General features: G+C 37.0%; 1 protein-coding gene across 3 annotated transcripts in view; it reads left to right on the top strand.

Annotated features, from left to right (window-relative positions):
• Window positions 1-25,721, top strand: part of cntn5 (contactin 5) — a 111,762-nt gene that overhangs the window by 42,266 nt on the left and 43,775 nt on the right. For all 3 annotated transcript variants that reach the window (XM_086262181.1, XM_086262180.1, XM_086262179.1), the window contains exons 3-5: window positions 5,750-5,956; window positions 15,019-15,142; window positions 15,254-15,429. In XM_086262181.1, coding sequence (XP_086118307.1) covers window positions 5,750-5,956; window positions 15,019-15,142; window positions 15,254-15,429 — 507 coding nt within the window. The remainder of the gene's footprint in view (window positions 1-5,749; window positions 5,957-15,018; window positions 15,143-15,253; window positions 15,430-25,721) is intronic.

Genomic DNA, 25,721 nt, shown 5'->3' with positions numbered 1-25,721 from the left:
GCAACCATTCACACCAACCATGTAATTTAACTGGACAAATTTGCAACATTTTTTTTTTAAATCAAGCTCAATTTTTCTGATTTTTTTTAGATTTTTGGGGGGATCTGACTAAACAGATCGGACAAATCAGATCACTGAATTTCTGTAGATGTGCAGTGAACACACAATGAGGTGGAAATAGTAAAATATTAGTCTTTCACGTCAGACACAGCGAGATGCTGATCCGGGTCAATCGGCTCTCTGAAATGATTTCTCTGCCTTTTCAGATGTGATCTCAGCCCTGCCAACAAGACCTCAAACTGCCCTACTTACATCCTGCAGTATGTACAAAAGCATGATACAGTTTCAACTCCTGGATCAAACTACGAAATTCTCCCTACTGCTGCCTTCTCGTGAGAATTGGATGAACCAGAATCTCAGTTTCTTAGTTTTATTGTTAAGAGAAATCAGAACCAGCTCATCATGCCTCTATGTTGACGTAATTTTTTTCATAATGCATTTTTTTGATGACTAATTCATCACAAAAATGCAACACGTTCAGTGTCTACATACGTTACACGGCAACTTTCGATTTGGAAATTCGTTTGGTTTTTTTTTCACAGTGCATTCAGTGTGTAACAGTCTAATGCTTGATTTAGTCTTCTGCAGGAAATATGTACATCCCAACTCAGGTTACCTAAATCATGTAACCAGAAACTCCTTTTATCCCTACACTGCAACCTTCCATGACATTCAAAGTCATTGTGGTATGCCTCAGCCAAACTAGTAGTACATACAGACATTTCTCGGGAGATGCACTCCAAGTTACACAGAAGGTTGTGGCATTGGGTTAAAATGGGGTTCCCGTTATGGCGAAAGTTACGATGTAGATCTGACGCAGAAGTATAATTCACGTGCTAAGTCTATATATGTATTGTAAAAGCTATTAAAACAATTAATAATACAATTAGACCTATAAAAGCAATGACAAGTATTATATTGTTTCACAAAGGGCAAGACAAGATAGGATATAAAAAATGCTTTATTTATTCCAACGGTTAGGAAATTACTGTGTTACAGTTATTTAGCTACACAGTAGCTTATGCCGTTGATTTAACAAAAGTCGCACACGGGATAGCACAAATTCACAAAGCCACCAATCCAAAAGTTTTTCAGAAAATCCTTCAAAAAATACCTAGTAACCAGTTTCTTTAGCTTGTATCAACCTGACTGTCAGGAGTTATGACTGTCTTACTGGTTTATTACTTTAGGGACACTTAGGTACATCAAGTATAATACAATGTCAAAAAAATGAAAGCTACTTAGACCTTAATATTTAAAAAACACTAGATTATCATATCTGAGTGTGTCAGAATTGTGATAGTCCTACAATAGCTGCAGTATGTTATATATTAAATGAAACCATAATGTTGCTCAAGCTCATGAGTATTTTAAAATCCCATGCTCCCAATAAGTATGACTCATTTTGTACTGTGAAAAACACTTCTGGGCTATTTTTTATGGTTCCGGCCCAGTCTGAATTTGCATCAAAGGCTTGTGTTAATACTCTTGGGGTAAGCTTTTATTTGATTCACTAGTCCTTTGGTAAAAATTACCCCTCATAGTTTTGTACTCTCTCAGGTATCCTAATGATTTGATTCTGATTTTAGGTGCTGTGGTTTGGTTACAAAATGATACATCCGTTTCTATATATGCACATTCATAGTGTTGTAGTCATTATTATTTATCACCGTTAAAGTCTGATGAATCTAGTAACATTATTATTTATTTCCACTGCAGGAAGTATGCCAAATGGCATTGATGAGATACGGCATGTTTACGTGGAGATGTCCTGTTTAGCGAGAGAAATTAGCTGTATGTCCTGACAGTATTTTAAATCTTGACTAAATGAAGTCATTGCAGCTGTCATCTTTTAACAGATCAACCTGTTTTATTACAAGCTGTTTCCTTGTAATCATTCAGCTTCTTTCAACCATTACATCTTAGCTGTCAGTCAAAGATACTAAGTTGCTTTATACATTTTTGCATCAAATATGCTTAACACCAGTCTGCTTCTGATAGCTTGGCCTCAGCTCAGTTATAAAAAATTCAGTTATATATTATGTTCTGAGCTCTGCTTGAATTGCAAAAAAAAAATCAGTGTGACAAACACGATCATAAGCAGAACTTTGTGTGACTCACTCTGTATTTCTGTGTGACTCTAAATGTTCATTGCAGGGCATGACAGATCTTTCTAGTTTTTCTCCAGGGTTTCTTTACCCTACACCAGGCCTACAGGGTCATGTTGCCAGGCTGCATACCCATCATCTCATACATAAGTAACTACAATACTGTGCAAAAGTACACCTCATGTCTATATATTTTGTCTACTAAAGAGTCAAACTTCTTTGCTATATTTTTAAAGTGGTCTCGAGCAATTGTCTTCAAGCGCTTTCAAAGTTTTTCACCCGTTTCCAATGATTGGATTTAAAATACACTGACCTGACCATTTTCATAGATTTATTGGCACTGACCTGTGAATCCTTGAAGGCCCCTAACTCTAAGGATGAGACACTTTTGTGTCTACACATTATAGATAACTTAGCAAAAAATGAAATTTAAATCATATCTTTAGGCACTTTGTTACTAGTAGCCTGTCACAAAGAGAGCATCTCTCGTGACTGAGGGCCCTCGTCTGTGTGGTAACAACTGGGTTTTCAAAGCTCATTTTTCTGAGGGTGAATGTGTCACTGCTGGAAACTACACCTAATACCATGGGTCAGTTTCTCAAGCAGCCTTGACACATGAGACCCACATTCCATCTCTACAATTCCTTCCCTCCGTAACTGTGAAAGCATGCTGACCAGTAATCGTACCTTTAGACCAAATATCCTGAAGGTCTTGGTATCTCCTGATATGAGAAGTTGCCTGTCCATTAACTCTGCAATACGCTGACGGGTCAGCTATCCATACTGCTGGTTGAGGGCATCCATTGTGTTGGTATAAGGGAACCTAAAGTTGCTACAGGAGTCGGCAATAAGCAGCTTAAGGTGATCCAATAATATCTGGAAACTGAAGCGTTTTGTTGCATCTGCTGGGAGAATATTTTCCTGGGCCATCCTCAACCATGCAAATTCCACTGGATTTGGGTATACAAAATCTAGGATGGTAGGTATGGGACCCTGTAGTAGCGCTCCTGACCCCCACTGGACTCTGATGGGGGACCATGCTCCTCCCATGCAGGTAATGCATGGGATGACAGGATATGGCATTATTTTTGTGCCTCTATTCTGGGCGCACATTTAAAAAAAATTGCAAGTGCAAATGTTGCATTTTGAGGAGAAAATTATTTTGAGCAAAGAAAAGCTTAATTTGAGCAAACAAAATTCATTGCTGCGTGCAAGAAATGTATTTCAGTGTTTGCTATTATCCATATACACACACAATAACAGCCCCTCTCGCTCAGTTGTTGCATTTGCTCTTGCTCAGATTTCTGCTCTGTGTGCTGACAGATATCTGCGGACCTGCTCTCAGTGTGTTGCTCAACATCTCTGCACCCTACACGCTCAACTCTTTCTGTACACATTATAAATCTTCCACAAAACCAACCATTCACAGACTTGGATGCGAAGATTGTGATTAGCTGTTTTGTTCTCCAATCAGCTCACTAGCTACTCTATTCCGGAAGCACTGTCCAAAATGTAGCCAAATCCAGTGGAGTGGTTTGCTTTAAGCTAGATTAAAACCAACAATGGGCTTAAAAATTATCAATTTTTAAAACAAATAACATACTAACCAAAAATAGGTTTAGCTATACTAATACATTTCTTGTACGCAGCAGAATTTTGTTCGCTCAAATTAAACTTTTCTTCGCTCAAAATAATTTTCTCCTCAAAATGCAACACTTGCATTTGCAAAGTCTTTTTATGTGCACTCAGAATAGCAGCACAAAAATAACGTCATAACAGGAGCGCTTTTTAACAAATACTGCATTTAAAATATTTATGTTGAACATTACAAACAGTGCTAATATAAATGCATTGCATTATTACAATGCCATTAAGCCGTATTACTGAGGCTCTAAAAAGTAGCTAAAATTTTATTTTGGAATTCTCTCTCAAGTTAATACGATTTGTACCTTTCCAGGTGTTAAAGGCACATTTAATGAAGTACTGAAAGGTACTGTTGCAGGCATCAGCAGTGAGAATATGATTTATACCACAAACTAAGCTGATTTTTGGCAGGATAAATGGTTTAACTGACTACCAACCATCTACTAATTGCTTTGCTTTTCAATGTTCAAACTCACAGTATCTTTAATTTCAAATGGAGTTCCATATCCTGTTTCTCAGCAGAATATGTAATACTGTAATTGCCTGCTCTCCATTTGTAGATTGCTTTTTTTTTTCTTTTTCTTTTTTTGCAGCTGACAAGTCCCCAAGGACACATAATTATTTCTCAGTTTTGTTCAGTTCTTTCACAGCACTTTATCATGTAGGGTAAGAAACTCCCACCCTTCTTTGCAGATATTTGATTAAGTTCTTCTTGAGCTTTAAGATTATAGTCTTATGCATTTTAGTTTGAGCCATATATTTGCACAGGATTGGTTCCATAGTACCAGTAATTTTAGCTATTCCTTAGCTGTATCGTGCAGTTGCTTTGAAACGTGTGAAACGAGGATTAAATTTCAAGCAGAAAAATACACTAATTGTTTATGTTTTCTTGAGTTATATTAATAGTATCACAAAAGTAAAACGAATTGGAACAATACCATTAAAAAAGTGGACTGAATTCTTCAGAAATATGCTGCAGACATTTATGGTGACAGCGATGACTAGTGACAGCCTCGACATCTTTTTTCAGAGAGGATATTATTCTGAACCTCCACGGTCTCTTTGACTTTAAAGGAATCTGTTTCTCTCCTGTTCTGTTACACTTACCATTTTATTCAATTTGAGACTTTGATGACAGTAATCTCCAGAATATGCAGTGTGTCTGTGGTTCCTTTTAAGAACTGCATGTTTTCACCTAAGGCATCATAAGTGCCTTTTTAGTCAGTACATCAAATGGTGCTACGCAGCAGATGCTCCAAAAAAAAACAAAAAACAGACTGTATGAGAGGCAAATGGGAAAACAGACTCCTAGATTTAAATTGTAGAATAAAAAAAATGTTTAAAAAAGAAATTAGAATCTTTATGGGTAATTTCACACCTTTTTAACAGGTGCTGTGGTAGTGATTTTGAAAATGACTTTTATATTAGGTGGATATTGGGACTTTAACAGACAGATATTTAATCTTACACAAATCTCTTAGACCTTGTGGTTACAATTTTACTCAGAAATTAGATCAACTATATCATTTCTATGCATTTTTTAGACATTGTAAGGTGTTTTTTTCTGTTTATTTCACTCTGAGTTTTACGACACACCTGCTTTCTCCTTTATTTTTGCCTGTGTGCTATGCCTCGTTTGTAAGCACTAGTTTGCTCCAAATTATTCTATTCCTTGCAGAATGAAAACTGACTAGAGTTGTTTTGCTGCTGAGTTTTATACTATACACTACACTGGAGTACTTTTCTCTTTGTTATTTATTAAAAAGGTTAGTGCTTTCATAATTTGTTCTTTCAATTTGGACATCGACTTGCTGCAACAAATATCCACTAAAACTGAATTTGTTGTTATTGTTGACAAATTTAACTTCAGTTTCAGTTAACATCCTGAACATAAATGATTTATCCTTAAACTGTGTTCCACATTTTTTCCCCCCCAGATTTTGCAAGAGCTGTTGCAGCACGGCCTATATCATATGCAGCAGTATTACGAATGAAGCCAGACAGCTCTTCTTCAGTGGTCAACTCACGCGGCAGACCTCAACACTACAGCAGTGGGCTGGTGACTCCTGACTGGCCTGCTTCCTCCAGTCACCCCCTGTCAGCCCTGAGTCTGCATAGCTCTCAGGAGGACTATAGAAGCGAAGGTAAAACTAATGGAGCAGTCAAAATCTCAGTTTGTTTTCTCTCAAAAGTTTTTGATTTGTTAGAGTTTGCGTTCATACTTGCATATATACAAGCAAATGTTTCAACAGGGATACATATATATAAACACAAAAGCTTATTAATGGGAGAATTTGGACAATTGTTTTGCTGCATAGAAGTCATCTCCCATTTTATCCATGGATACTTAATATTTGGATCCCTTTTGACTTAATTTACACTTTATAGTATACATTGTTTAGCAAAGTAGGAAGAGAAAGCTGAGTATGTTTTTTCTTTTATGGCATAGTATGTCTTACTAGCTATCAATGTCAGCTTCTAACTCCTTATAAGTAGAGAGCACCACTTTTTCACGCTATTTTCTGTTGTTAGTTCTGGATTACATTCTCAGTCGGGGTCAACTACTTTCAAGTCACCCTATACAGGAGTGAGACCTGAATTGTGAAGTTCAGATGACAGTGTTCTCACCCGCCAAAATGAGCCTAACCAAAAGGGAAGGCACTCCAGAGTTTGACTGAGCTCCTCCAAAAGTAATTGGTGTGAATGCACTCTGCTATGTCTGCACTCTGGCAAGAGTTTGCCATATTAGGTTAGACTTTATATGTTTCTCTCTGTTTAGGTTTGGTCTGGAAATGAATTGTACCTATCCGTTATCACCGCATTCTCCGGGGAGACCAGGGTCATGCCCTTTGTAAAATTGAAGTGGGATCATTGCAATATTGTGCTCACTGTGCTTCTGCCAGCATAGAAAGAAATAATGGATAGCTATGTCAAAGACAAGATGTAATACCCAAAATGCACAATGGAAACACAACATCATAAATTTACATGGGTCACTTAGTGTCCTGATTTCAAGAATTAATAAGTCTTGAGGATCTAATGACACATTGATGCTTTGATGTGATTAATTACATCATGCTTATTGCATCTGGAAGGCTCATTAATGGAAATCTGAAGCAGTTTCTCTATTGTCAAACCGGATCAGTAGTTCCTAATAAAGTGAGTCATATTAGAAGCAGGCATAAAATTATAATATCTATCCTTTTTTTTTCATTTTTTGTTTCCTTTGTTACCTTCTTTTCTGTTCCAGGCGCTTGTCTATTCCTTTCTGCCTATCTTTCTGCCTTTTTTACTTTCTGACAGCATTATCACTAGGTAGCCATAAAATGACTTACATCTATATAACCAAGGTGAAGGTAATGCCTCTCCACTGTCAGTGTTGACAGGACCATTATACCATTGCACCGGATTGATGTTCAGTGGATGAAATGGATGCCAACAAGTAATGTACCGTTGGTGGATTGAAGGGGGTATTGCGTTTTTTGACTCTATGACTGACAGATGGCCATGACACTCGAAGTTGAATGACACATATGCTTGTGTATGTGTTTGTATTTTCTACAGACAAACACATAAACAAATACAAATGCACTTAAAGAATGATATGGGGTTTTTTTTTTATCCAACTCTCAAGTGTTTTCAAATTATCACAAACATGTTGGTTGAACAGCTCTTCAGTATTGCTGTGAAGAAGTAATTGTCCCATTCCTGATTAGTAATTTGTTTGCATATTTGTCATACTTAAATGTTTTAGACACATCAAACAGATTCTCCTATTAGACTAAGATACCGAGTGTAAAAAAATATATATAGATTTTAATTGAAAATAGAAAAAAGCTATCCAAATCTACCTGGCAAAAGTCAATGCCCCCTAAACCTAATAACTGGTTGTGCCACCATTGGCAGCAAACCTGCAATCAAGCATTTGGCTGTTAAGTTAATTGGGATTCCTAGATTGGCTGTAGGTGTAAATATGAGCACGAGTAGCCATCTGTCTCATGTCTGTTTCTTTGTTAAACCTGTGATGCACTAGCAACCTATCCAGGAGGCTGTCTTTGGAGTGTGACTAGAAGCCTCAGAGGGAACCCACACAGACACAGGGAGAACATACAAACACACTGAAAGGCTCCAGCCAGATGGTGGATTCGAACACAGGACATTCTTCCTGTGAGACAACAGTGTTAGCTACAGCATCACCATGCTGCCCCTAAATAAAAATAAATGCATTTAAAAAGTGTTTAATCACAGTTAATTAATTATTTAACAAGCAGGGTAGTTACTTTTTCCCTTAGTAAGTTAAATCAGCAATTAAAAGATAAGATAACTTTTATTAGTCCCACATGTGGAAAATTTGTTATCTTACAGCAGAAAGTGGAGAGTACAAAGTTACAGTAGCAAAAACGTTTGAATAAGATAAGAGAATAAGAATAAGATACTGTACACAATAGAATAAGATACTATATACAATAGAATAAAATACAATGTTGTCAGAACAGAATTTTGTATTTACTCAGGTTGTCAGGTTTCTTTTCATATAAATGTCATTAAATTGTGTCAAATAATTGAGGAAAAAATTGTCCTTGAAGCGCAGATTCTTTCCCAGAAGCCTTGAAAATTGAGGGAAGTCTGGAGCCTGTTTATTTCTCCTTAATTGAGTATGTGGGTTGCACCCATGAAAAACTTTAGACAAATTGACATTCAACAAATGTATTAATTTAACAAGCAGGTACCTTGGTAGCATCTGGAACAACCATGCACAGCTGCAAAAGCCTGGCCTTTCATCCTCATGCTAGTGACCAGCATAGTACCACACTGCCGTGGGATGGCATCTCATTCTTCATCCAGCATTTGCAGCAAGTCAGCCAGTGTGATTGTGTGTTTCTGACATAAACAGCATGCGAAAGCTGATCCCACAAGTGTTCAGTAGGGTTAAGATCAGCACTGTAGGCAGGCCATTCCAACCTCTACACTCACAAGGGAGTCTGGAGGGAGTCCCTGATAAACCCTGCTCTGTGAGGACGAGTGTTGTCATGTTGGAGGATAGAGTTCAGTCTCAGACTGTGGAGATATGGGATTGCCACTTGTTGCAGATTCTCAAGTTGATCTCTCAGTGTCGGGATTGGCTCCAGTGATGACAAACGTTGCCAGTGAGGGATATGCTGCCCAACACCATCACACTGCATCCACCAAAATCCACCAGCTGCCAGTGTACCCTGTCTTTGACATCCCATATTATATGGAACTTGGCCTTCAAATTGGAGAGAGTACTAGGACACACTAAAATAATGCTGCAACCTGGGTTTTGCAGAACATTAGCTTGAAGTTGCCCTGTCCAGATCTTTGGAGCAGACACCAACTGACCACTCTAGCTCTTTCTATCAGTCTATCAATCAATAATTCAATCATTCTTTTTGCAATGTGTCCTGGTGGATTTCTGTGTGGATGTTCTCCATGTGCGTGTGTACTCCATCAGAGTACTCTGGCTTCTTGTCACACTCCAAAGACAAACTCTTGAGATAAGTTGCTAGTGCATCACAGGGTTAACAAAGAGATAGCCAAGAGACAGACAGCCACTGACGCTCACATGTAGACCTAAAACCAATTTAGAATGCTGTAGGAGGATAGAGTTCAGTCTCAGACTGTTAACAGTCATGCCTTAGACTGTGGGAGGAAACTGGAACGCTTGGAAAAAACCCAAACAATCACCAAAAGAACATTCAAACACCATATAGAAAAGTGCCAGTCATTCAGTGGTTCAAACCCTGAGGCGACTGTATATAGCACTGCCCCACCGTACCCATAGTAAAGTCAGTTAAATCCATATTATGTTTGCCTTTGAGCGCTAACAGAATGCATATGAATTTTTCCTGTGGCTGTCTGCACAATAATGCATTGTAAATAATATACTGTGTACCAGAATTACAGTGTTGCCAAGAAAGACAGTGATAGTCATTTATTGTTTAGGCTCCAGCATACTGGATTTAAAATTAAACACTAAGTGTGAAGCTTAAGTGTTAATTTTCTGCTTTAATCTGAAGGTGTTTACATCCTCACTGATTGAACACTGTAGGAATTCTCTTCCTTGTTAAACATATTTCCCTCACTTAAGGGGATGAAACTTAATTTAAATATTCAATACTGCTGGATGTTATTATATATTATATATTATTATCAGATGTAATAATATATCATTCTTATAATAATATGATTTAGACTGATGAATTAGGTCCACATATTTGTATGCTGATTGACATCACAATAAAAATGGGTGCTGCTCAGCTCGATATTATCTAATATCACTTCCTGAGTTTAATTACGTTTTTTAGGTTGTCTGTCCCTATGTTTTTCTGTTCCTGCAATATATAAATATAAATATAAATATCATATAAATTCCATGTGAATGTATATTATGATAAGTCAATTCTGGCATTTCCTGCACCTTTTAGCAACATATATTATATGTTATGACATGGACTCACCTGAAACTTGATTGTGTTTGAAATACAAATATTTTAATAATTTTCAGTGGCCCATTCGCTAAACTAAGCAGGACAGGTGCAGCACACTGATATTGCTGAGTTTATGTCTGAATGTGCAGACAGAGAGCCGTGTAAATAAGATGCAGAAAATGTAAAGACCTGATGGGCTTCTTTTATTTTTAGAACTAGTAACACTGCAAGGACTGACATCAGTTGCTTTATATGCACTGTAAGGTTTGCAACTTAATATTGATTCATTTTCCTCCAGTGATGAGGATATTACTTCAAAAGCTATTTATTTCCCTGTAGAACAATGAATTGCTGACAGTATGAAAGAGATTATATACAGCACGGGAAGAAAAAACAACATGATTCCCATTTTGTCATTGGATTATTTCTAAATAGCGGCAAATACTCAAGGTTGAGTCACTCGTATTGTTGCATTGCTGACATTATGTACCAGATCAAATGCAGTGTCAGCTAGTGATGAATGCCCTAAGTGTATTAAAATGGGTTCTGGGGATAATTCTCTGATTGTTATTGCCATGTTTATCTTCCAAATGTTATCTCTCCAACTCTCACACACGATGATGCTCTGCTCTTAATGACAACGGTTAACTGAACTAAATCTATGGTTACAGTTGTGGCCACAAATGTGACAAATATTTTGGATGTCAGAGCCAAAACATGGAGACTGTAAAAAACAATCTTGAGAAAGTGGCTCACATCCAAACTGGGTGCTGCAAGAATTTCAGTTCAGTAGTAGAGAATTCAATTGAGGATTGTTATGTAAGTTAACTAAATTATAAAAATTACATTTTACACTAGCAAAGTTGCCATTGACTGAATGTACTGATAGATTCTGAAACTGTTAGTGTTATCAGGGGGAAAAAAATCATTTTTTGTGACAAAATAAAGCAGAGTTACTTCTGTTATTTGTTTCTCTTTTCTCTCCTAAACCAATTCAAAAGTATCACATAAATAAACAGTATTGCAAAATATAGGATAAAAACCTTCCCTAAGGCCAACTAAAGCAAAATGCTCAGTGTAATTATGTCTGTTAACCAGTTGGTTGTTAAGCTGGCTGTCCCATTGGCATTGCATGGAGCCACTGCAGGTTGGAAGTTCAATGATTATGAAGTTAACAAAAATAGCTGATATTATCATGCTTAGCTTTGAGTTTTTTAATGTCAATGAAAGGTAGGATACGTGTTAGTCTCTGACGAGGGCATGCTGCTGCTTAAACTACTGATTTAAACAGCAGCATGCATGACTTGCATATATATATATATATATATATATATATATATATATATATATATATATATATATATATATATATATATATATATATATATATTCAGCTACTATATTCTCCTGTGTCACATGCAAACTTCAAAGAAGCTCTGTTTACAGAGCTTAGAATATCCCTAAATGTGCAATTCTTTTGAAGAACACAAGATTCAGCTGTCTTTTGCAATGTCTGTAAATCTGATGTGTAATGCAACTAGGAAGCCTGCCGTACAAGGTGCATCACTTTTCTGTTACCAGCCGAATGAAACAAAGAGCACTCGGAAGAAACAACACAACTGCAACAGGGACTGTCAAGCAGAAAACTCCAGGGCTGAATGATACTGAAATAAATAAAAAAATTACTGACATTTCGCTTCTGTCTATTATATATTTCTTTTTTTTAAAAAGGCAGGCTTTTTCCCCGGCTGACTTGAGAAGCTCTGTTTGATAATAATTAATTATTCTACAATCTTTGGGATGATTTTTTTTAGGAATGTGCACCAGTATAGAAAAACTGAAAAATATTTTTTGGGCGTAAAAATGATCAATTCGTATACTTACTTACTTACTTACCGCTACAATACACCGAACACTAGAGGAGACGCCCCTCTGAAGGCCCATCATTATTGCTCCCTTCCTCAGGAGTGAGACTATTTTCTCCAGCACCATGCTTGTCGCCGAAAGGTGGATGCTCATGGCAGAATGTGTAACCCCTCCTTAACAGGTCCCATTTTGTGGGAGGGAGGAGTTGCAATCTGTTCAGAGAAAAGCAGAAGACTGGCACATTGAGAGAGGATGTACCCATGTGCCCTGTCCTGCTTGCTGGCAAGAAGGCTGCAAGGACGCCTGCACAGTTTTGTTGGCCTGCACCCCAAACTCAAATGTTGCCTTTTTGTTAGATGCTCATTTTGCAGTCTGCCGCTCAATAGGTAACAAACTGGGTGTTTTGTAAATGGATTTTAAAATCTATGCACCAAAGAACCCTTCAGTTGAAGTAAATCAACTTATATGTGTCATAACAATTTAGTTTTCCTTGTCTGACACATATCCTCTGATGTGATTATTGACACATTACTGTGTCAGAGCTAGAAGGACATTGAAAACATTATACCTCCAAAAAACATTGATGTCTGGGTAAGTTTTTTGTAACCTGTAGTTCAGTGGCGTTTACAACTAAAGTTTTCTCTGTACTGTTGTAAAACAATCGTGTCTTGTATATATTGGTATAGCAAATTGGTTGACAGTTTCATCTTAGCTCTTTCATTAAAATCTATTTAATGAGGTCACACTGTAGGTACCTCTGGACTCCTAACAACCCATGTGTCCCCCATGTATGCTGCACGCTTTCAACTAAAAGAACAAAAGTATGACAGTTTTCCCTTTGAACCGCGCACATGCATTTGATGACAGTTGTGCTCTGTGCCTTAAAATGAAAGATCAAAAGTGTTCAAAATGTCATATTTCTTTGCTTTTGGGATATCCTATGAGTTAGGAAGTCAGTGATGTGGTAACGCATGGCTGGTAATTTTCTAGTGCGCATTATGCATTTATAAGTTTAATAGTTCATTTACCTACTGCTTACTAATAACAGAGGCTAAAATAATGATCTAAGATAGATTTTTAACTTGAGGTCACAAAAGTAACAGAGTAGTAAATGCCTCTAAACAATGTGCAGTTATTAATTTGGTGTAAGAAATAAAGATACAAGATAACTGATGTCAATAAAAAATAAACAGAATATAAAATGAACTGTGGAACAATGGTCAGAATTCCCATTGTTCCAGCTTCAAGTCTTCTTCCTGGAAGACTTGAAGCTTGTATAGCTGCAAAGGGCGGGCTGATATTAAACCCTATGGATTAATAACGGGATGTCACTCAAGTTCATATGCATATTAAGGCAGACAAGCAAATACTATTTTCAATACAGCGTATTTGAAATGAGCTTGTGTTCCCATTTAAACGCAATGGTCTGTCTTATTACATTTGTTTGTATATAGCAATTGATTAATACCATATTAAAGCACTTATATTAGAGTTACATACAGTAAATAATTTTGCTGAATATCAGATAAGGTCCTTTTAGTGTGTGTGTGTGTGTGTGTGTGTGTGTGTGTGTGTGTGTGTGTGTGTGTGTGTGTGTTGTTTTTTTTTTTTTTTTTAATGTATTCTTCTGCTTGCCAAGAGTGTTATTTTAAAAAAGAAAGAAAGAAATAGAGGCCTGGTATCCACCATAGCAAAGAAGGTGAACATTGCAGAAAGATTGACAGAAAAAATAATGCTTGTGTTATAATATTCCCTCCAACAAATAAAAGAAATGCCTGTTTTCTGCTCAGTGGCAGCATCTTTAAATTATTCTGTAAAAGGACAGAAACAAATCTGTAAGAAGAGAAGATGGATAACAATATCGTACTAATGTTATCAGTCCCCTAACATGGTTGTTTACCATTTGATACCTTTGTTTAGCAAACTGTATGTGCTTGGATATCAAGTGCAAAGCCCAAAGAGATAGAAGATGTACACTCCCTGCTTTGCACTCCCAAGCCAGGGCAACAAAAATACTTTAGTAAATAGCAAAGTCAGGACCATCACTTGTCTTTCGTTAATCACTCGCCCATTTAGTCAAACAGCAGTGTGTCCAAAAACGTCTAAAAGAAATGGGATAAAAGCTTAATGGATAATCTTAAAGGTTTAACTTATATCATCATTCATTTTTAACATAAGAAACCTAAAAGATTACCCTGAGGAAAGGATCACTTCTAACTTCAAAAGCTGTTATAGCTCTTGGAAGGACAATGCTTTTCAGGTGTTCTTGCTCAAAATTCAGTTTAGAGTGCCATTTTGAGGATTACTCAGTTCTTTGTAATGTTAGAACTAACAGATTAGTTATAAAATATATCGCTCAATCTGGAATGCACTAATTAGCCACAATATTAAAAAACAGACAGGTGAAGGGAATATTTTGTCCATAGTGCAGTGATCTTCCCTCAGGTCCTCACATATATCTAACTGTTACTTTGACATGGACTAACCACTGGCAGCAACCTCCCTCAGCAGGAAAATGTAACCTGATGGCTTAAGAATCACAACAAGGAGTCCATCAACCTAGCCTCCAAGCTCTCTAGATCCCAATCTTGGTGACCATCAAAAATGCACCAAAGCAAGTCCAGTCCACAGCGCCCCATCTTGTAACCTAAAGTCCCCAAATCCCACAGTGCACCCCAGACTTGTCATGTCCTTGCCCTGACTTGTCAGAGCTGCTTTTACAGAATAAAAGTGATACACACAATATTAAGCAGGTGGTTTTAATGTTGTGAAAAATTGCAAATTTCCTACTGTTTCATGCACAAATCAAATTCCAGAGTTCATAGAAAGCCCCCTGGCACTCTGTTATGATAATTATAATCATCTTCTCTCCATCTCTTCTTTTGTTGTAGAAAGTGAAGAGTTTGGGCCTGTTTTTATCCAGGAGCCAGATGATGTTATTTTTCCTTTGGATTCTGATGAAAAGAAAGTGGTGATGCACTGTGAGGCACGGGGGAATCCACCACCCACATACAGGTGTGGCATTCGTTTGTCTGTGTGCTAATTGAAATTTCAGCTTTAACTCGAAAATAAGTTGGTCATTCATCACAAATATAACAAAAACCTTATTCCTCTTATGTTTTTCAGTTGGTACATCAATGGGACGCAGGTAGATTCAGAGGCAGATTACCGCTACACATTCATCGACGGAAACTTAATTATTTCCAATGCAAGTGAGATCACTGACTATGGAAAGTACCAGTGCAAAGCAGAGAACAGCATTGGGATTGTCCTCAGTCGAGATGCTTTATTACAGTTTGCATGTGAGTATGATTTCTCTGCTTTATTACACCAACTTTCTACCTAGTAAAGTTCAGATAACCGCACTGTAAGTCAGTATTTATTAAAACAAATGGAAAGTGCATTTCATTTTTGTCAGACTAAGAACTTCTATGAAGCAAATACTTAGCTTTAAGCCCTTTTGTCTCTCTGAGTCAAAATAGCCCTGTTTGGTTCTAGGGATAAATAAACACTATGCTTTGTTTTGTTTTGTTGCTGAATATAGTTCCCACAAGCTCCATCTGATACTGCTAAAGGGGTATATGCACTCGAGTGCAAGTGTTAAATGAGACCAAACTGCACGTTTCTTCCCACAGTATAATAAATATCAGAGGGCACACATGGAATCACCAGGGACACTATCCTTTAGTCAAAATGCATTGTTGGGGTGCTCTTCAGTTTCCTCAGGGGGCAATGACCATACTACTCTTACCAGTAGTTTACCCTTCCCAGTCACTGAGTTGTTGCTAGAAAGAAAGGTACACAGTCTCATCCAGTGTTATGGAGCTTTAGAGTTCCTACAGAATTACTTAAGAGGCATCACTAGATTGGCCTGCAGCTGTGTAGCAGGCAAAATGGATGAACTTCTCTATAAAAACACAGCATTTCTTGACGCCCAGAGAACCAAGTGCTTTCTTTACTTTTGGTTGCATTCATTCACAAAGTTTCATATATATCAATATGATCCAAGTGAATAAAAATCAAAAGAGGACCAGTCCTAATTTAAGTGTAAGGCAGATTGCTTGGCAGGCTGGAATGCCCAGATGGTAAAGCACAGGCTTCAAAAAAGTTGTGCCTGTTTGTGTGGAACGCAAGATGTACTTCAACATGTACCCTCATCTGTGTTCTCAAACATATCCAGATCTTTTTCTCCTCCTTTTTAAACTTAAGGGTCATGTACAAATTTATGCTTGAGTTTTTTACTTCTAAAAAAAACAAACTAATCTACAACCAATTTATCAGGTTGCATTATCTATACCTAATATTAGCATTATTTTACTGCTATGCTCTTATTATCCCATTTAAGCACCTAGTGTATTTATAAGTCTAAGCCCAAAGCATAAAGATGTTGAACATGGCAAACATGGGAAAGTATAGAAGGTGTTTCCTTAGGTTTCACAGTGGAGGACCCTGACAGCTAATGCTGTTGACTATCTCAAAGTAGTTCTCATATCCGAGGCAATGGGTATAAGAATAGATACATGTGAGTGAAAATTTAAAAGGTAAACATGAACCTTCATCCTCTATATTCAGGGAATCAAGTGGCTATGTTATACTACTGTGGGTATTTTGCTGGCGTTCTCATGATCCACTCGGTTCCTCTTGGAGGAACTGATGATTTTAAATTAATACAAAGTTGAACAAAGTTTCAGTTGGAACTGAAACTTTGTTCAACTATTTACCATACTTCCCATACTAACACACTCTGTTAATTCATTTAGGTTTTTTTCCCCCTTTTAGGGTATTTGTTTTTTCTTAGAAGATGGTTAGTAGTGTGCTTCTGAAGTTTTAGGCCTTACACAACAACTTCAGACAGCACTGAATGACAGCAAATGTCTGTAATCCCCAGTAAAATTAAGTAGAGTACCAAATAAAACTGTAGAGTCCACCATTGTTTCGATAAATTTAAACTGTCTTGGCCTGACTCTATATCAACCATCATATTTAAAGAGGCACATTTGTTGTTTTTCAGCATTGTGTTTTAAAGAATCAGTTTTCTGTTTTGCAATGGACTCTTTATGTATAGCTTTTTTAGTTTTGTGTAAATACTTTTTAAGTTTCATTTCTATTGATCTAAAATCAGTAAAGATGCATTTTTTGGGCAACCTCCAGAGCATATGATTTGATTTGAAGCAAATAAGGGTTTGTGAGATTTGCAAATCATTCAATTTTTATTCACACAGCATTCTAACTTTTTTTGGAACTGGGGTTGTGGATCATATTTTGGTCACTCTTTGTTTACTGTTGCAGTTCTTCAAGTGTGTGCATTTTGCTTTGGTAATCATATTGAAAAAAAATGTGGTTTGAGCAGATAGTGAGGTTAGGGATATGTTGTGTTGATTGGCAGGTGTGTCAGGTGAGATGATGGCCAACTGTCACACATCAACTTCATCCAAACAACCTTTCCACAAAATTGGATTTTCTAGTTTCAATAACAGGCAGGTCATCATGTTGTTACTATAGATATATATATAGATATATAGATATATCTATATAGATATATATAGATATAAAATTCAATGAGTATCAAACACTGCAAGTACTGCTGTTTGATACAATCCTTACACATAGTTCATTATGCTAAACTGTTATACCTGAGAGCAATAAAAAATATGTATGCACAGAAAACAAAATTCATATGTTTTGTTATGATGTAATTAAAAAAATAAGCTCTAATAAGAGAAACTTTCTAAAAAATTTCAAAGATTGTGTACTATGTTTAACAGCTGCTTTGCTGTTTATTTAATAATGATATTTAACATGGGATTTGTGTGACTGAAGCTGCCTTTGCTAAACCATGAGCAGAAATAGTAGTCCAATCATTTCTTCTCTTCACTAGATTCATTCCAGGGTTTTTTCTACCATGTAAAATAACACATCTGTGTGACTGTTTCTTTTGCTTCGTGCACTACAAATATTCAGCAGCGTGAATGTGCAGTAGGCTACATTTCTTTAAAGTGCAGCCCTTCAAAAGGCTAGCCACAGAAACAAAGAAAGGTGCCCTGCAGCACACATTTAAATGCAGAACCTTCCTTCGCTCTTTCAGCATATCAAATGGTGGGTATTTATCACTCAGCATGAAGCTCAACTTTTCCTTCCCTTTTCATGTTAGCACTGCACATTTTTATGCAGTAGCACAGTGGTTGATTGCTTTACCTGGTTCAGATTCATATGGGTACTTCTTTTCCATGTAAACTGAACGTTTTAATGGAGTAATTGATGCTTTATTGAACTAGAAATCAGTGTTCAAGCTATGTGACTTGTGGAATGCATTACACGCATATTAAACAGCATATAGAAACCTGGCTTCTTGTAACTTTGACTTTAGATTGGAACATGATTACCCCAGTTAGATTGTAGAATTTAAAGCACAGCGCTGTAAATACTAAAGTCCTTTACCTGGTCTGAAAGAAGCCTCCAACTTCTATATAGTACCTGCAGCAGGTTGAGTTTGATTCACGCCTACTTAAAATACTAAAGGTTAATGGGCTTGATATTGTTTTGCACAAAAACTTAATAAGTACTATCAGAGAACATCTTGAAAGCCTCATCATAATATCATCATAATAAACATTCACAGCCCTTGTGTGTGTGTCAGTTCACCTAAATGTTTTTGCTACTTTATATGACTCAGGAAACTTTTGTTCTCTATTTCACACATTACAGTAATGTGTGAATTGTAATGGATAGTGAGTCAGATGAGCTATTGCATCTCTGGTTATGTTATATAATAGTAATAATAATAATAATAATAGTAATAATAATTAATCTTATTATTCGTTTAAATTTATTTTAAATAAATACATTTTTTTAACTTATTGGACTGAATCAATTTGAGTAGGCTGTCAGTGTCCCTCATTTATGGTGGTGGCTCTATGTTAATGCACTGTATTCATTTATCTCGCTATAGATAGCGGCCATACTGATCACAGCCCTGCTTCACTGAGTCATGAGAGAGTAAAGAGTGGACAAGGCAGAGTGCATGGGGAAAGGTTGAGTCAAGGCTCTATATATTCTATCCACTGGTCGTGTACTCTGTTCGAAAGATGTTTCAGTAGGATGCTTTTTTTCTCTTTGTTTTGAAATTCTGAGCTACTGAACTCACACTTGGGCTGCTTTTCAGCCGTGACTTTGAAGGCAGCAGGCAGAAAGGAGGCGTCAGATCTTTCTCTCCGAAGAGTCCTTCTCCCCCTCTCTCTTTTTGCGGACGTGAGGCTGGCCAAGGCTCAAGTCACTCCAAGCTGTACAGTAGTAATGAAATTATCAGGATGCTTTAAATCAAGCACTGGAAGAGCCACACACACCACTCTGATATGTTCTACATTATCAGATGTAAAGCTCATTGATTGAATTGATTCATACTGACCTTGAAATATCGGATTTACATTAAGCACCTGTTCCTTTGCTTGCTGCAGATTTCATCACTGACTTGGATTTTAAACATTTATATGGACATATGTTGACTTGTAATTTTTCTGGAAGCTTTAATGGCCATGTTTTTTGTTTTTTTTTACGTTATTGAAAAAGTCAATAATATTAACTCGGGTACATAGCTTTAGCTTGTAAAAGGACGTTATATTTTCTTCTGGTTTCATACCATATTTAATGACTGAAGCACCCACTTGGTCTTAATTTGTCCTGTATGTTAAATGATCATTCTGTCTATATAGCTTTTTGCACTTGTTAATCAAATAGTACTTCAGATTTCTTAGTGCTTACCTGATATCCCCCTTGTGTTGCTTCTTCCTGTAAAATGTTGAATTTCCTGTGTGCCTGGAGTTGTTTCCCAGGAATTGTCTACCTTTACCGTGTGTTTCAGACACACATCATAGCAAGTGTAGGCCCTTAAAGTAAATATACTAAGGTCTGGAATATCATTCATTATTGACAAATTTAGGCAAGCTGCCCAAGAAGACCCTTCTCTCCACAACATGTAGCCTGGCAGAATTTATTAAAGGGAGAGAATATACTGAAACGCTCATATCCACATCTGGTTGCTGCCAACTCCCGCAGCCACGTTGTAGGTCTGTAATTACTGTGGCTGTACTCGTGTCTGTGTTATTTACTCACCAATTACTCACTCAGTCATTTCATATTCTATCCTATTTTATCATTAGATAAAAAATCAATGTAGCTTCCTCATTGTCTGCTTACTAATTAAATATATTGATCAAAGATAATGCATGAGTTATGTTGGAATAAAAAAGGGAAAAGATGTAGAGCAAAGCTACACTGACAATAGAAGACAGGGTGGTGACAGCTGCGGGTGAATCAATAGGGAGCGCAGAGACAATCATTTCCATCCGTGCTCTGGTGGCATGCTGTTTCCAAATGGGCCAAGGTGTTATGACAGAGTATCTCTAGGATAGCTGTCCAAGACAATTAAAACAGGAAAAAATGGCAAGACAGCTACGGATGGGAATCAGAAATTGGTTCCGGTTCAAGACCTGTTCCAATCTATCGGAACTGTATTACTCCTGCTTTTTTCTTTTATCAGTGCTGGCATGTTTTCTGACATGAGCACATTGCACAACAGTGACATCAAAGTCATAACTGTGAAGCATGTGCAAATGTGCAAACTTTTTTCTTTTTCTTCTTTTATTGTTTTTATTATTATCTCTTTTATTGGGACAGCTGTTGAACATAACAGTAGTTTGCCTTTTTACATTTTCTTTGCTGTCACATTTTAACTTATAATTGAAAAATAAAGAAGACGGAAAAAGAAGAGAAAAGAAAAGAAGAAAAAAACAAAAACAAACAAAAACACCCCCCCCCCAAAAAAAAAAAACAACAACAAACAAACAAACAAACAAAAAACTAGGGTTAGGAGGCAGCAGGGCAGGTAGGTTTACGTAGAACTCAGGGTTGTAACATCATACACAAAATCACACCTCATATGCTTAACATAGTCTGTCCATTTAGACCATATTCCGTAGAAGGTATCCCTCTGAGGTTTAAGAGAAAATGACACTTTTTCCATCGTATAGATCTCTTGTACAGAATGTATCCAGTCTTCTATCGTTGGTGGTTCAGGCTTAAGCCATCTTCTCGTAAGAGGCTTTTTACTTGCGGCCAGAAGGATATACAGGAGTCTTCTGTCGTTGGAATTCAGTTTATCCACTGGTGCATTGCACAAAAACATGGTCTCAAAAGTTGAAGGAAAAAACAAATGAAAAAACATTTTGTAAATGATCATGGATTAGAGACCAATACTGGCGAATATCTTTACAGTCCCAAAAGATGTGGAAATGGTTAGCTCCATCTCCCCCACATCTCCAACATTTATCACCAATTCCTCGATATCTTTGTTGAGCAGGGGTAATGAAAAATCTCATAATGCTTTTCCAGCAAAATTCACGCCAAACATTAGACCCAGTGGTAGCCCACTGTATCTTGCATGCGTGAGCCCAACACTTCTCTGTAATTGTCAAATTACCCTCCTTTTCCCACTTCGCTTTAATATGTCGTTTTTACACCGCCGGATGCTGTTATATAATTTAGAAATAATTTTACTTTGCACTTCAGATTTGGTTAGTAATAAGAATGTTTCTACAAATTGTAATTCGTTTAGGTTCACTTTTAAGTTTTGATTAAAATAATTTCTGATCTGTAGATATCTAAAAAAAATCATCAGATCCCAAGTCATGTTTACTCCTTAAAGATTCAAAGCTTTGAAATGCACCCTTATGGACAAATGAATAATAATTGGTTATACCTTTTGAAATCCAGCTTTTGAATCTATTATCATATTGATTTGGAGTAAAATCCGAATCATATGCACACCATCTTAAACCCTTAGAGGCATTTTCCAAACCACCAATTTTTATTACTTCTTTCCAAGCTGATATCATTATTTGCAGTATAGGTTTATCTGCCATATGTATTTTATTCTGTAATTTTATGTCTGATATTAAAGCTGAAACTGGTATTTCTTTTACTATTGTTCCTTCAACATCTTTCCATCCGGCGGTGTAGTTTGGACAACAGAGACAAATCAGCGGTCTTAACTGAGCTGCACAATAATATTCTCGTAGACAGGGAAGCCCACGACCTCCCTTTTCTTTCTTTAATTGAAGCGTTTTATATTTAACTCTAGCTTTTTTCCCATTCCAGATATATTTTGACAATGTTCTATCCCATACCGCAAACTGTTTTTGTGGTATGGTAATCGGTAGAGACTGAAACAAATACAGCAGTCGGGGAAGAATATTTAATCTGATTGATTCAATCCTGGAGTGTAGGTCCAGAAATGGAATAGTGTTCCATCTTTGTATATCTGATTTTATGGGTTCATTTAGAGGGGCATAGTTGGCATTGAACTTTTTGGTGAAGTCACGCTGTATTACCACCCCTAAATACCTAATGCTATCTGCATCCCATTTCCATTTATAACGATTCTTGATTTCAACTGGTGGTTCGTAATTTAAAGTTAATACCTGCGTTTTATTTATATTGACCTTATATCCCGATAAGGAACCATACTGTGATAGTGCTTCCATGAGATGGGGGAGTGCCTGTGAGGGACAAGTTAATGTTAAAAGTAAGTCGTCAGCAAATAATGCTAATTTCTGTTCCCCTCCTGGCGTTCGTACTCATGTTATATGCTGACTCTGCCTAATCCACTGACTTAATGGTTCTATAAACAAAGCAAAAAGCAGCGGTGAAATGCAGCAACCCTGTCGTGTCCCTCGTTCCAGTATAAATGATTCGGTGAGGTCCCCATTGATTTGGATTTTAGCTGTTGGTTTGTTGTATAACTCTGAGAGAATATCAATTATAGATTTATCAAAATTAAACTTCTCAAGCACTTTGTATAAAAAGGACCATCTCACTGAGTCAAACGCCTTCTCAGCATCTAAGCTTAACACTAAGGTCTCTAATTTTTGTTTGTCAACTTGCCGCAATATATGCAAAACCTTTCTGATGTTGTCCTGGGCCTGCCTATGTTTAATAAAACCCGTTTGGTCATTATGTATTAACCTAGGTAATATCATTTCTAATCTCTTAGAGATAATAGATGTGAACAACTTGTAGTCAATATTCAACACACTGATTGGGCGATAGTTGCTACATTCTAATTGATCTTTTCCTTCTTTTGGTATAATGGAAATTATTGCTTCCCTCCAAGAAGGAGGGATAATTTTCTTTTCCATTACCCAATTAAATGTCTTTATCGTGGTGGGGATCAAATGATCCTGCATTATTTTATACCATTCAGGGCCGAACCCATCTGGCCCCGCCATTTTCCCTCCCTTTAATCTTTTAATTGCCAAGTAAATTTCTTCTTTAGTTATTGTGGACAACAGCATTTTATTTTGTTCCTCTGTCACACCTTGCAACTTTAGACCTGAAAAGAAAGTATTGACAATAGAGTTGTTATCTACAGGAGATTGGGAGTAAAGTTTTCTGTAGTAATTCTGGAAGCATAGTTAAATTTTCCCCAGTTCAGTTTCTATTTGTCCATTAAGAGGATTCTTTATTCTATGTATAGTCCTCTCTGCTTGTTGCTTCCTAAGTTTAAGAGACAGAAGTCTTAGTGATTTCCTCCCTACCTCGCATTGCTGTTGTTTAATAAAAACGATTTTCTTTTGTATATCTATCATATTTAAATCATCTATTTTTTTCCTAAGTTTTATTATGTCAGATTTGATATCATCATCCAGCGTCACAGAATGTAGATGTTGTAGCTCTAACAATTTGTCTTCTAATTGACAACGGTTTTCCCACCTAGATTTTTTCAGGTAAGAGGATATACTAATTATTTTTCCTCTAATTACTGCCTTCAATGCATCCCATAATATTCCTGGAGATACCTCCTCATTTTCATTATACTCTAAATAAGTTTCTATTTCCTCTTTCAAACTCTCTTTAATATTTGGATAATTTAAAATGTTTGTATTCAGCCTCCATAAGGTTGATCTATTTTTGCTATTCAGGCAGATCTCAAGATTAACCGGGTTATGATCTGAGATGGTACAAGCGCCTATTTCACAGCTTTTAATTCTAAATAGGTCATTCTTAAACATGAGAATATAATCTAGCCTAGAATATACATTGTGTGGAATTGAGAAGTGGGTATACTTTCTGTCATTTGGGTGTAAATCTCTCCACACATCTAGTGGTCCAAAATCGTCCATAAAATGCACCATTCTTCTTCCAATACTCCTCTGATCGCCTTTTCCATTTGAAGAGTCTAACTTGGCATTTAATGTGACGTTAAAGTCACCACCGCAAATGAAAATTCCCTGACTCCTTGTTGTTGCCAAATTCAAAATCTGCTCATATAAGGACCAGTCACTGCCTGGGGGAATATACACATTTAAGAGAGTAGTCATTATACCCTGAATTTTACCCATTATCAATATATATCTGCCTTCTTTATCTTTAAATTCCGAAATATGTTCATAGTTCAAAGTTGAGGATATCAAAACTGCCACCCCCCTTCGCCTCCCAGAACTATGGGAGGAATAGAAGACATGTTTGAAACCTAATTTGTTAAGTTTTGCATGATCTTTGTCAGCTAGATGTGTTTCCTGCATCAGAACAATTTCTTTTTCTTCTTTTAGCAAATTTTATTTAGGCGCAGAGAAAATAAAACAGTTGCATAAATTCTAAAACCCCAAGAAAAAAAAATACAGGAATCAATAAGCAGTTGGTAAATCATCCAAATTGTAAGTAGGTACTAGCAGTATTCCATCCATTTGCTTCCGCTTATCCTTTTCAGGGTTGTGGGGGGCACTGGAGCCTATCCCAGCTGTCATAGGGTGTGAGGCAGGGTACACCCTGGACAGGTTGCCAGTCTGTCGCAGGGCTAACACACAGAGACAGACAACCATTCGCACTCACATTCACACCTATGGGCAATTTAGATTGTTCAATTAACCTATCCCCACAAAGTGCATGTCTTTGGACGGTGGGAGGAAGCCGGAGTACCCGGGGCGAACCCACGCAAACACGGGGAGAACATGCAAACTCCACACAGAAAGACCCCGGCCAGATGGTAGAATTGAACTCAGGACCTTCTTGCTGTGAGGCAACAGTGCTAACCACCGTGCCACCATGCTGCCCCACTGGCAGTATTAGCTGTACAACTCATAGAAATACCTATCTCTAAAGTCAACAACAGTGAAAAACATTGAAATGTGGACAAGCCAATTGTCCCCATCTAACACTGAATTGAATGTAAAATGTGACTGGAATCAATTTTAGATAAAAGATCAATCACAGTTGTTTGTAAAAGACATTAGACATTAAAAGAAGCTATCTTCAGTCATTGGGATTCCAGGATTTTTAATTTTGTGTGTTGTTGTTCCAAGATTGCTCACTGTCAGGAGCTGATAAACTGTCCATTTAGTGCTGGATCTGTCTCTTTCTAGGCACAGGAAATGGTGGGCATAGCAAATTGATTGGTGGTGTGGACTGAGTGCTTGCAAATCCGAGTTGTGTGGCAGGTCATTCTATTGGGTGTTTAAATGAAAAAGTGCCGTATACCCAATGTTTTTTCTTTTGTTTTGTTTTTTTTCTTAATCTTTCAGTGTGGTCACTACCTGAACTA

The sequence above is a fragment of the Aulonocara sp. 'chitande type north' Nkhata Bay genome, linkage group LG14, assembly GCF_057382095.1.
Source record: "Aulonocara sp. 'chitande type north' Nkhata Bay isolate Kocher_YH1m ecotype deep benthic linkage group LG14, A_spYH_male_GT1.1, whole genome shotgun sequence".
Taxonomy (NCBI): Eukaryota; Metazoa; Chordata; class Actinopteri; order Cichliformes; family Cichlidae; genus Aulonocara; species Aulonocara sp. 'chitande type north' Nkhata Bay.
This window is presented reverse-complemented; position numbering and strand designations above follow the sequence as displayed.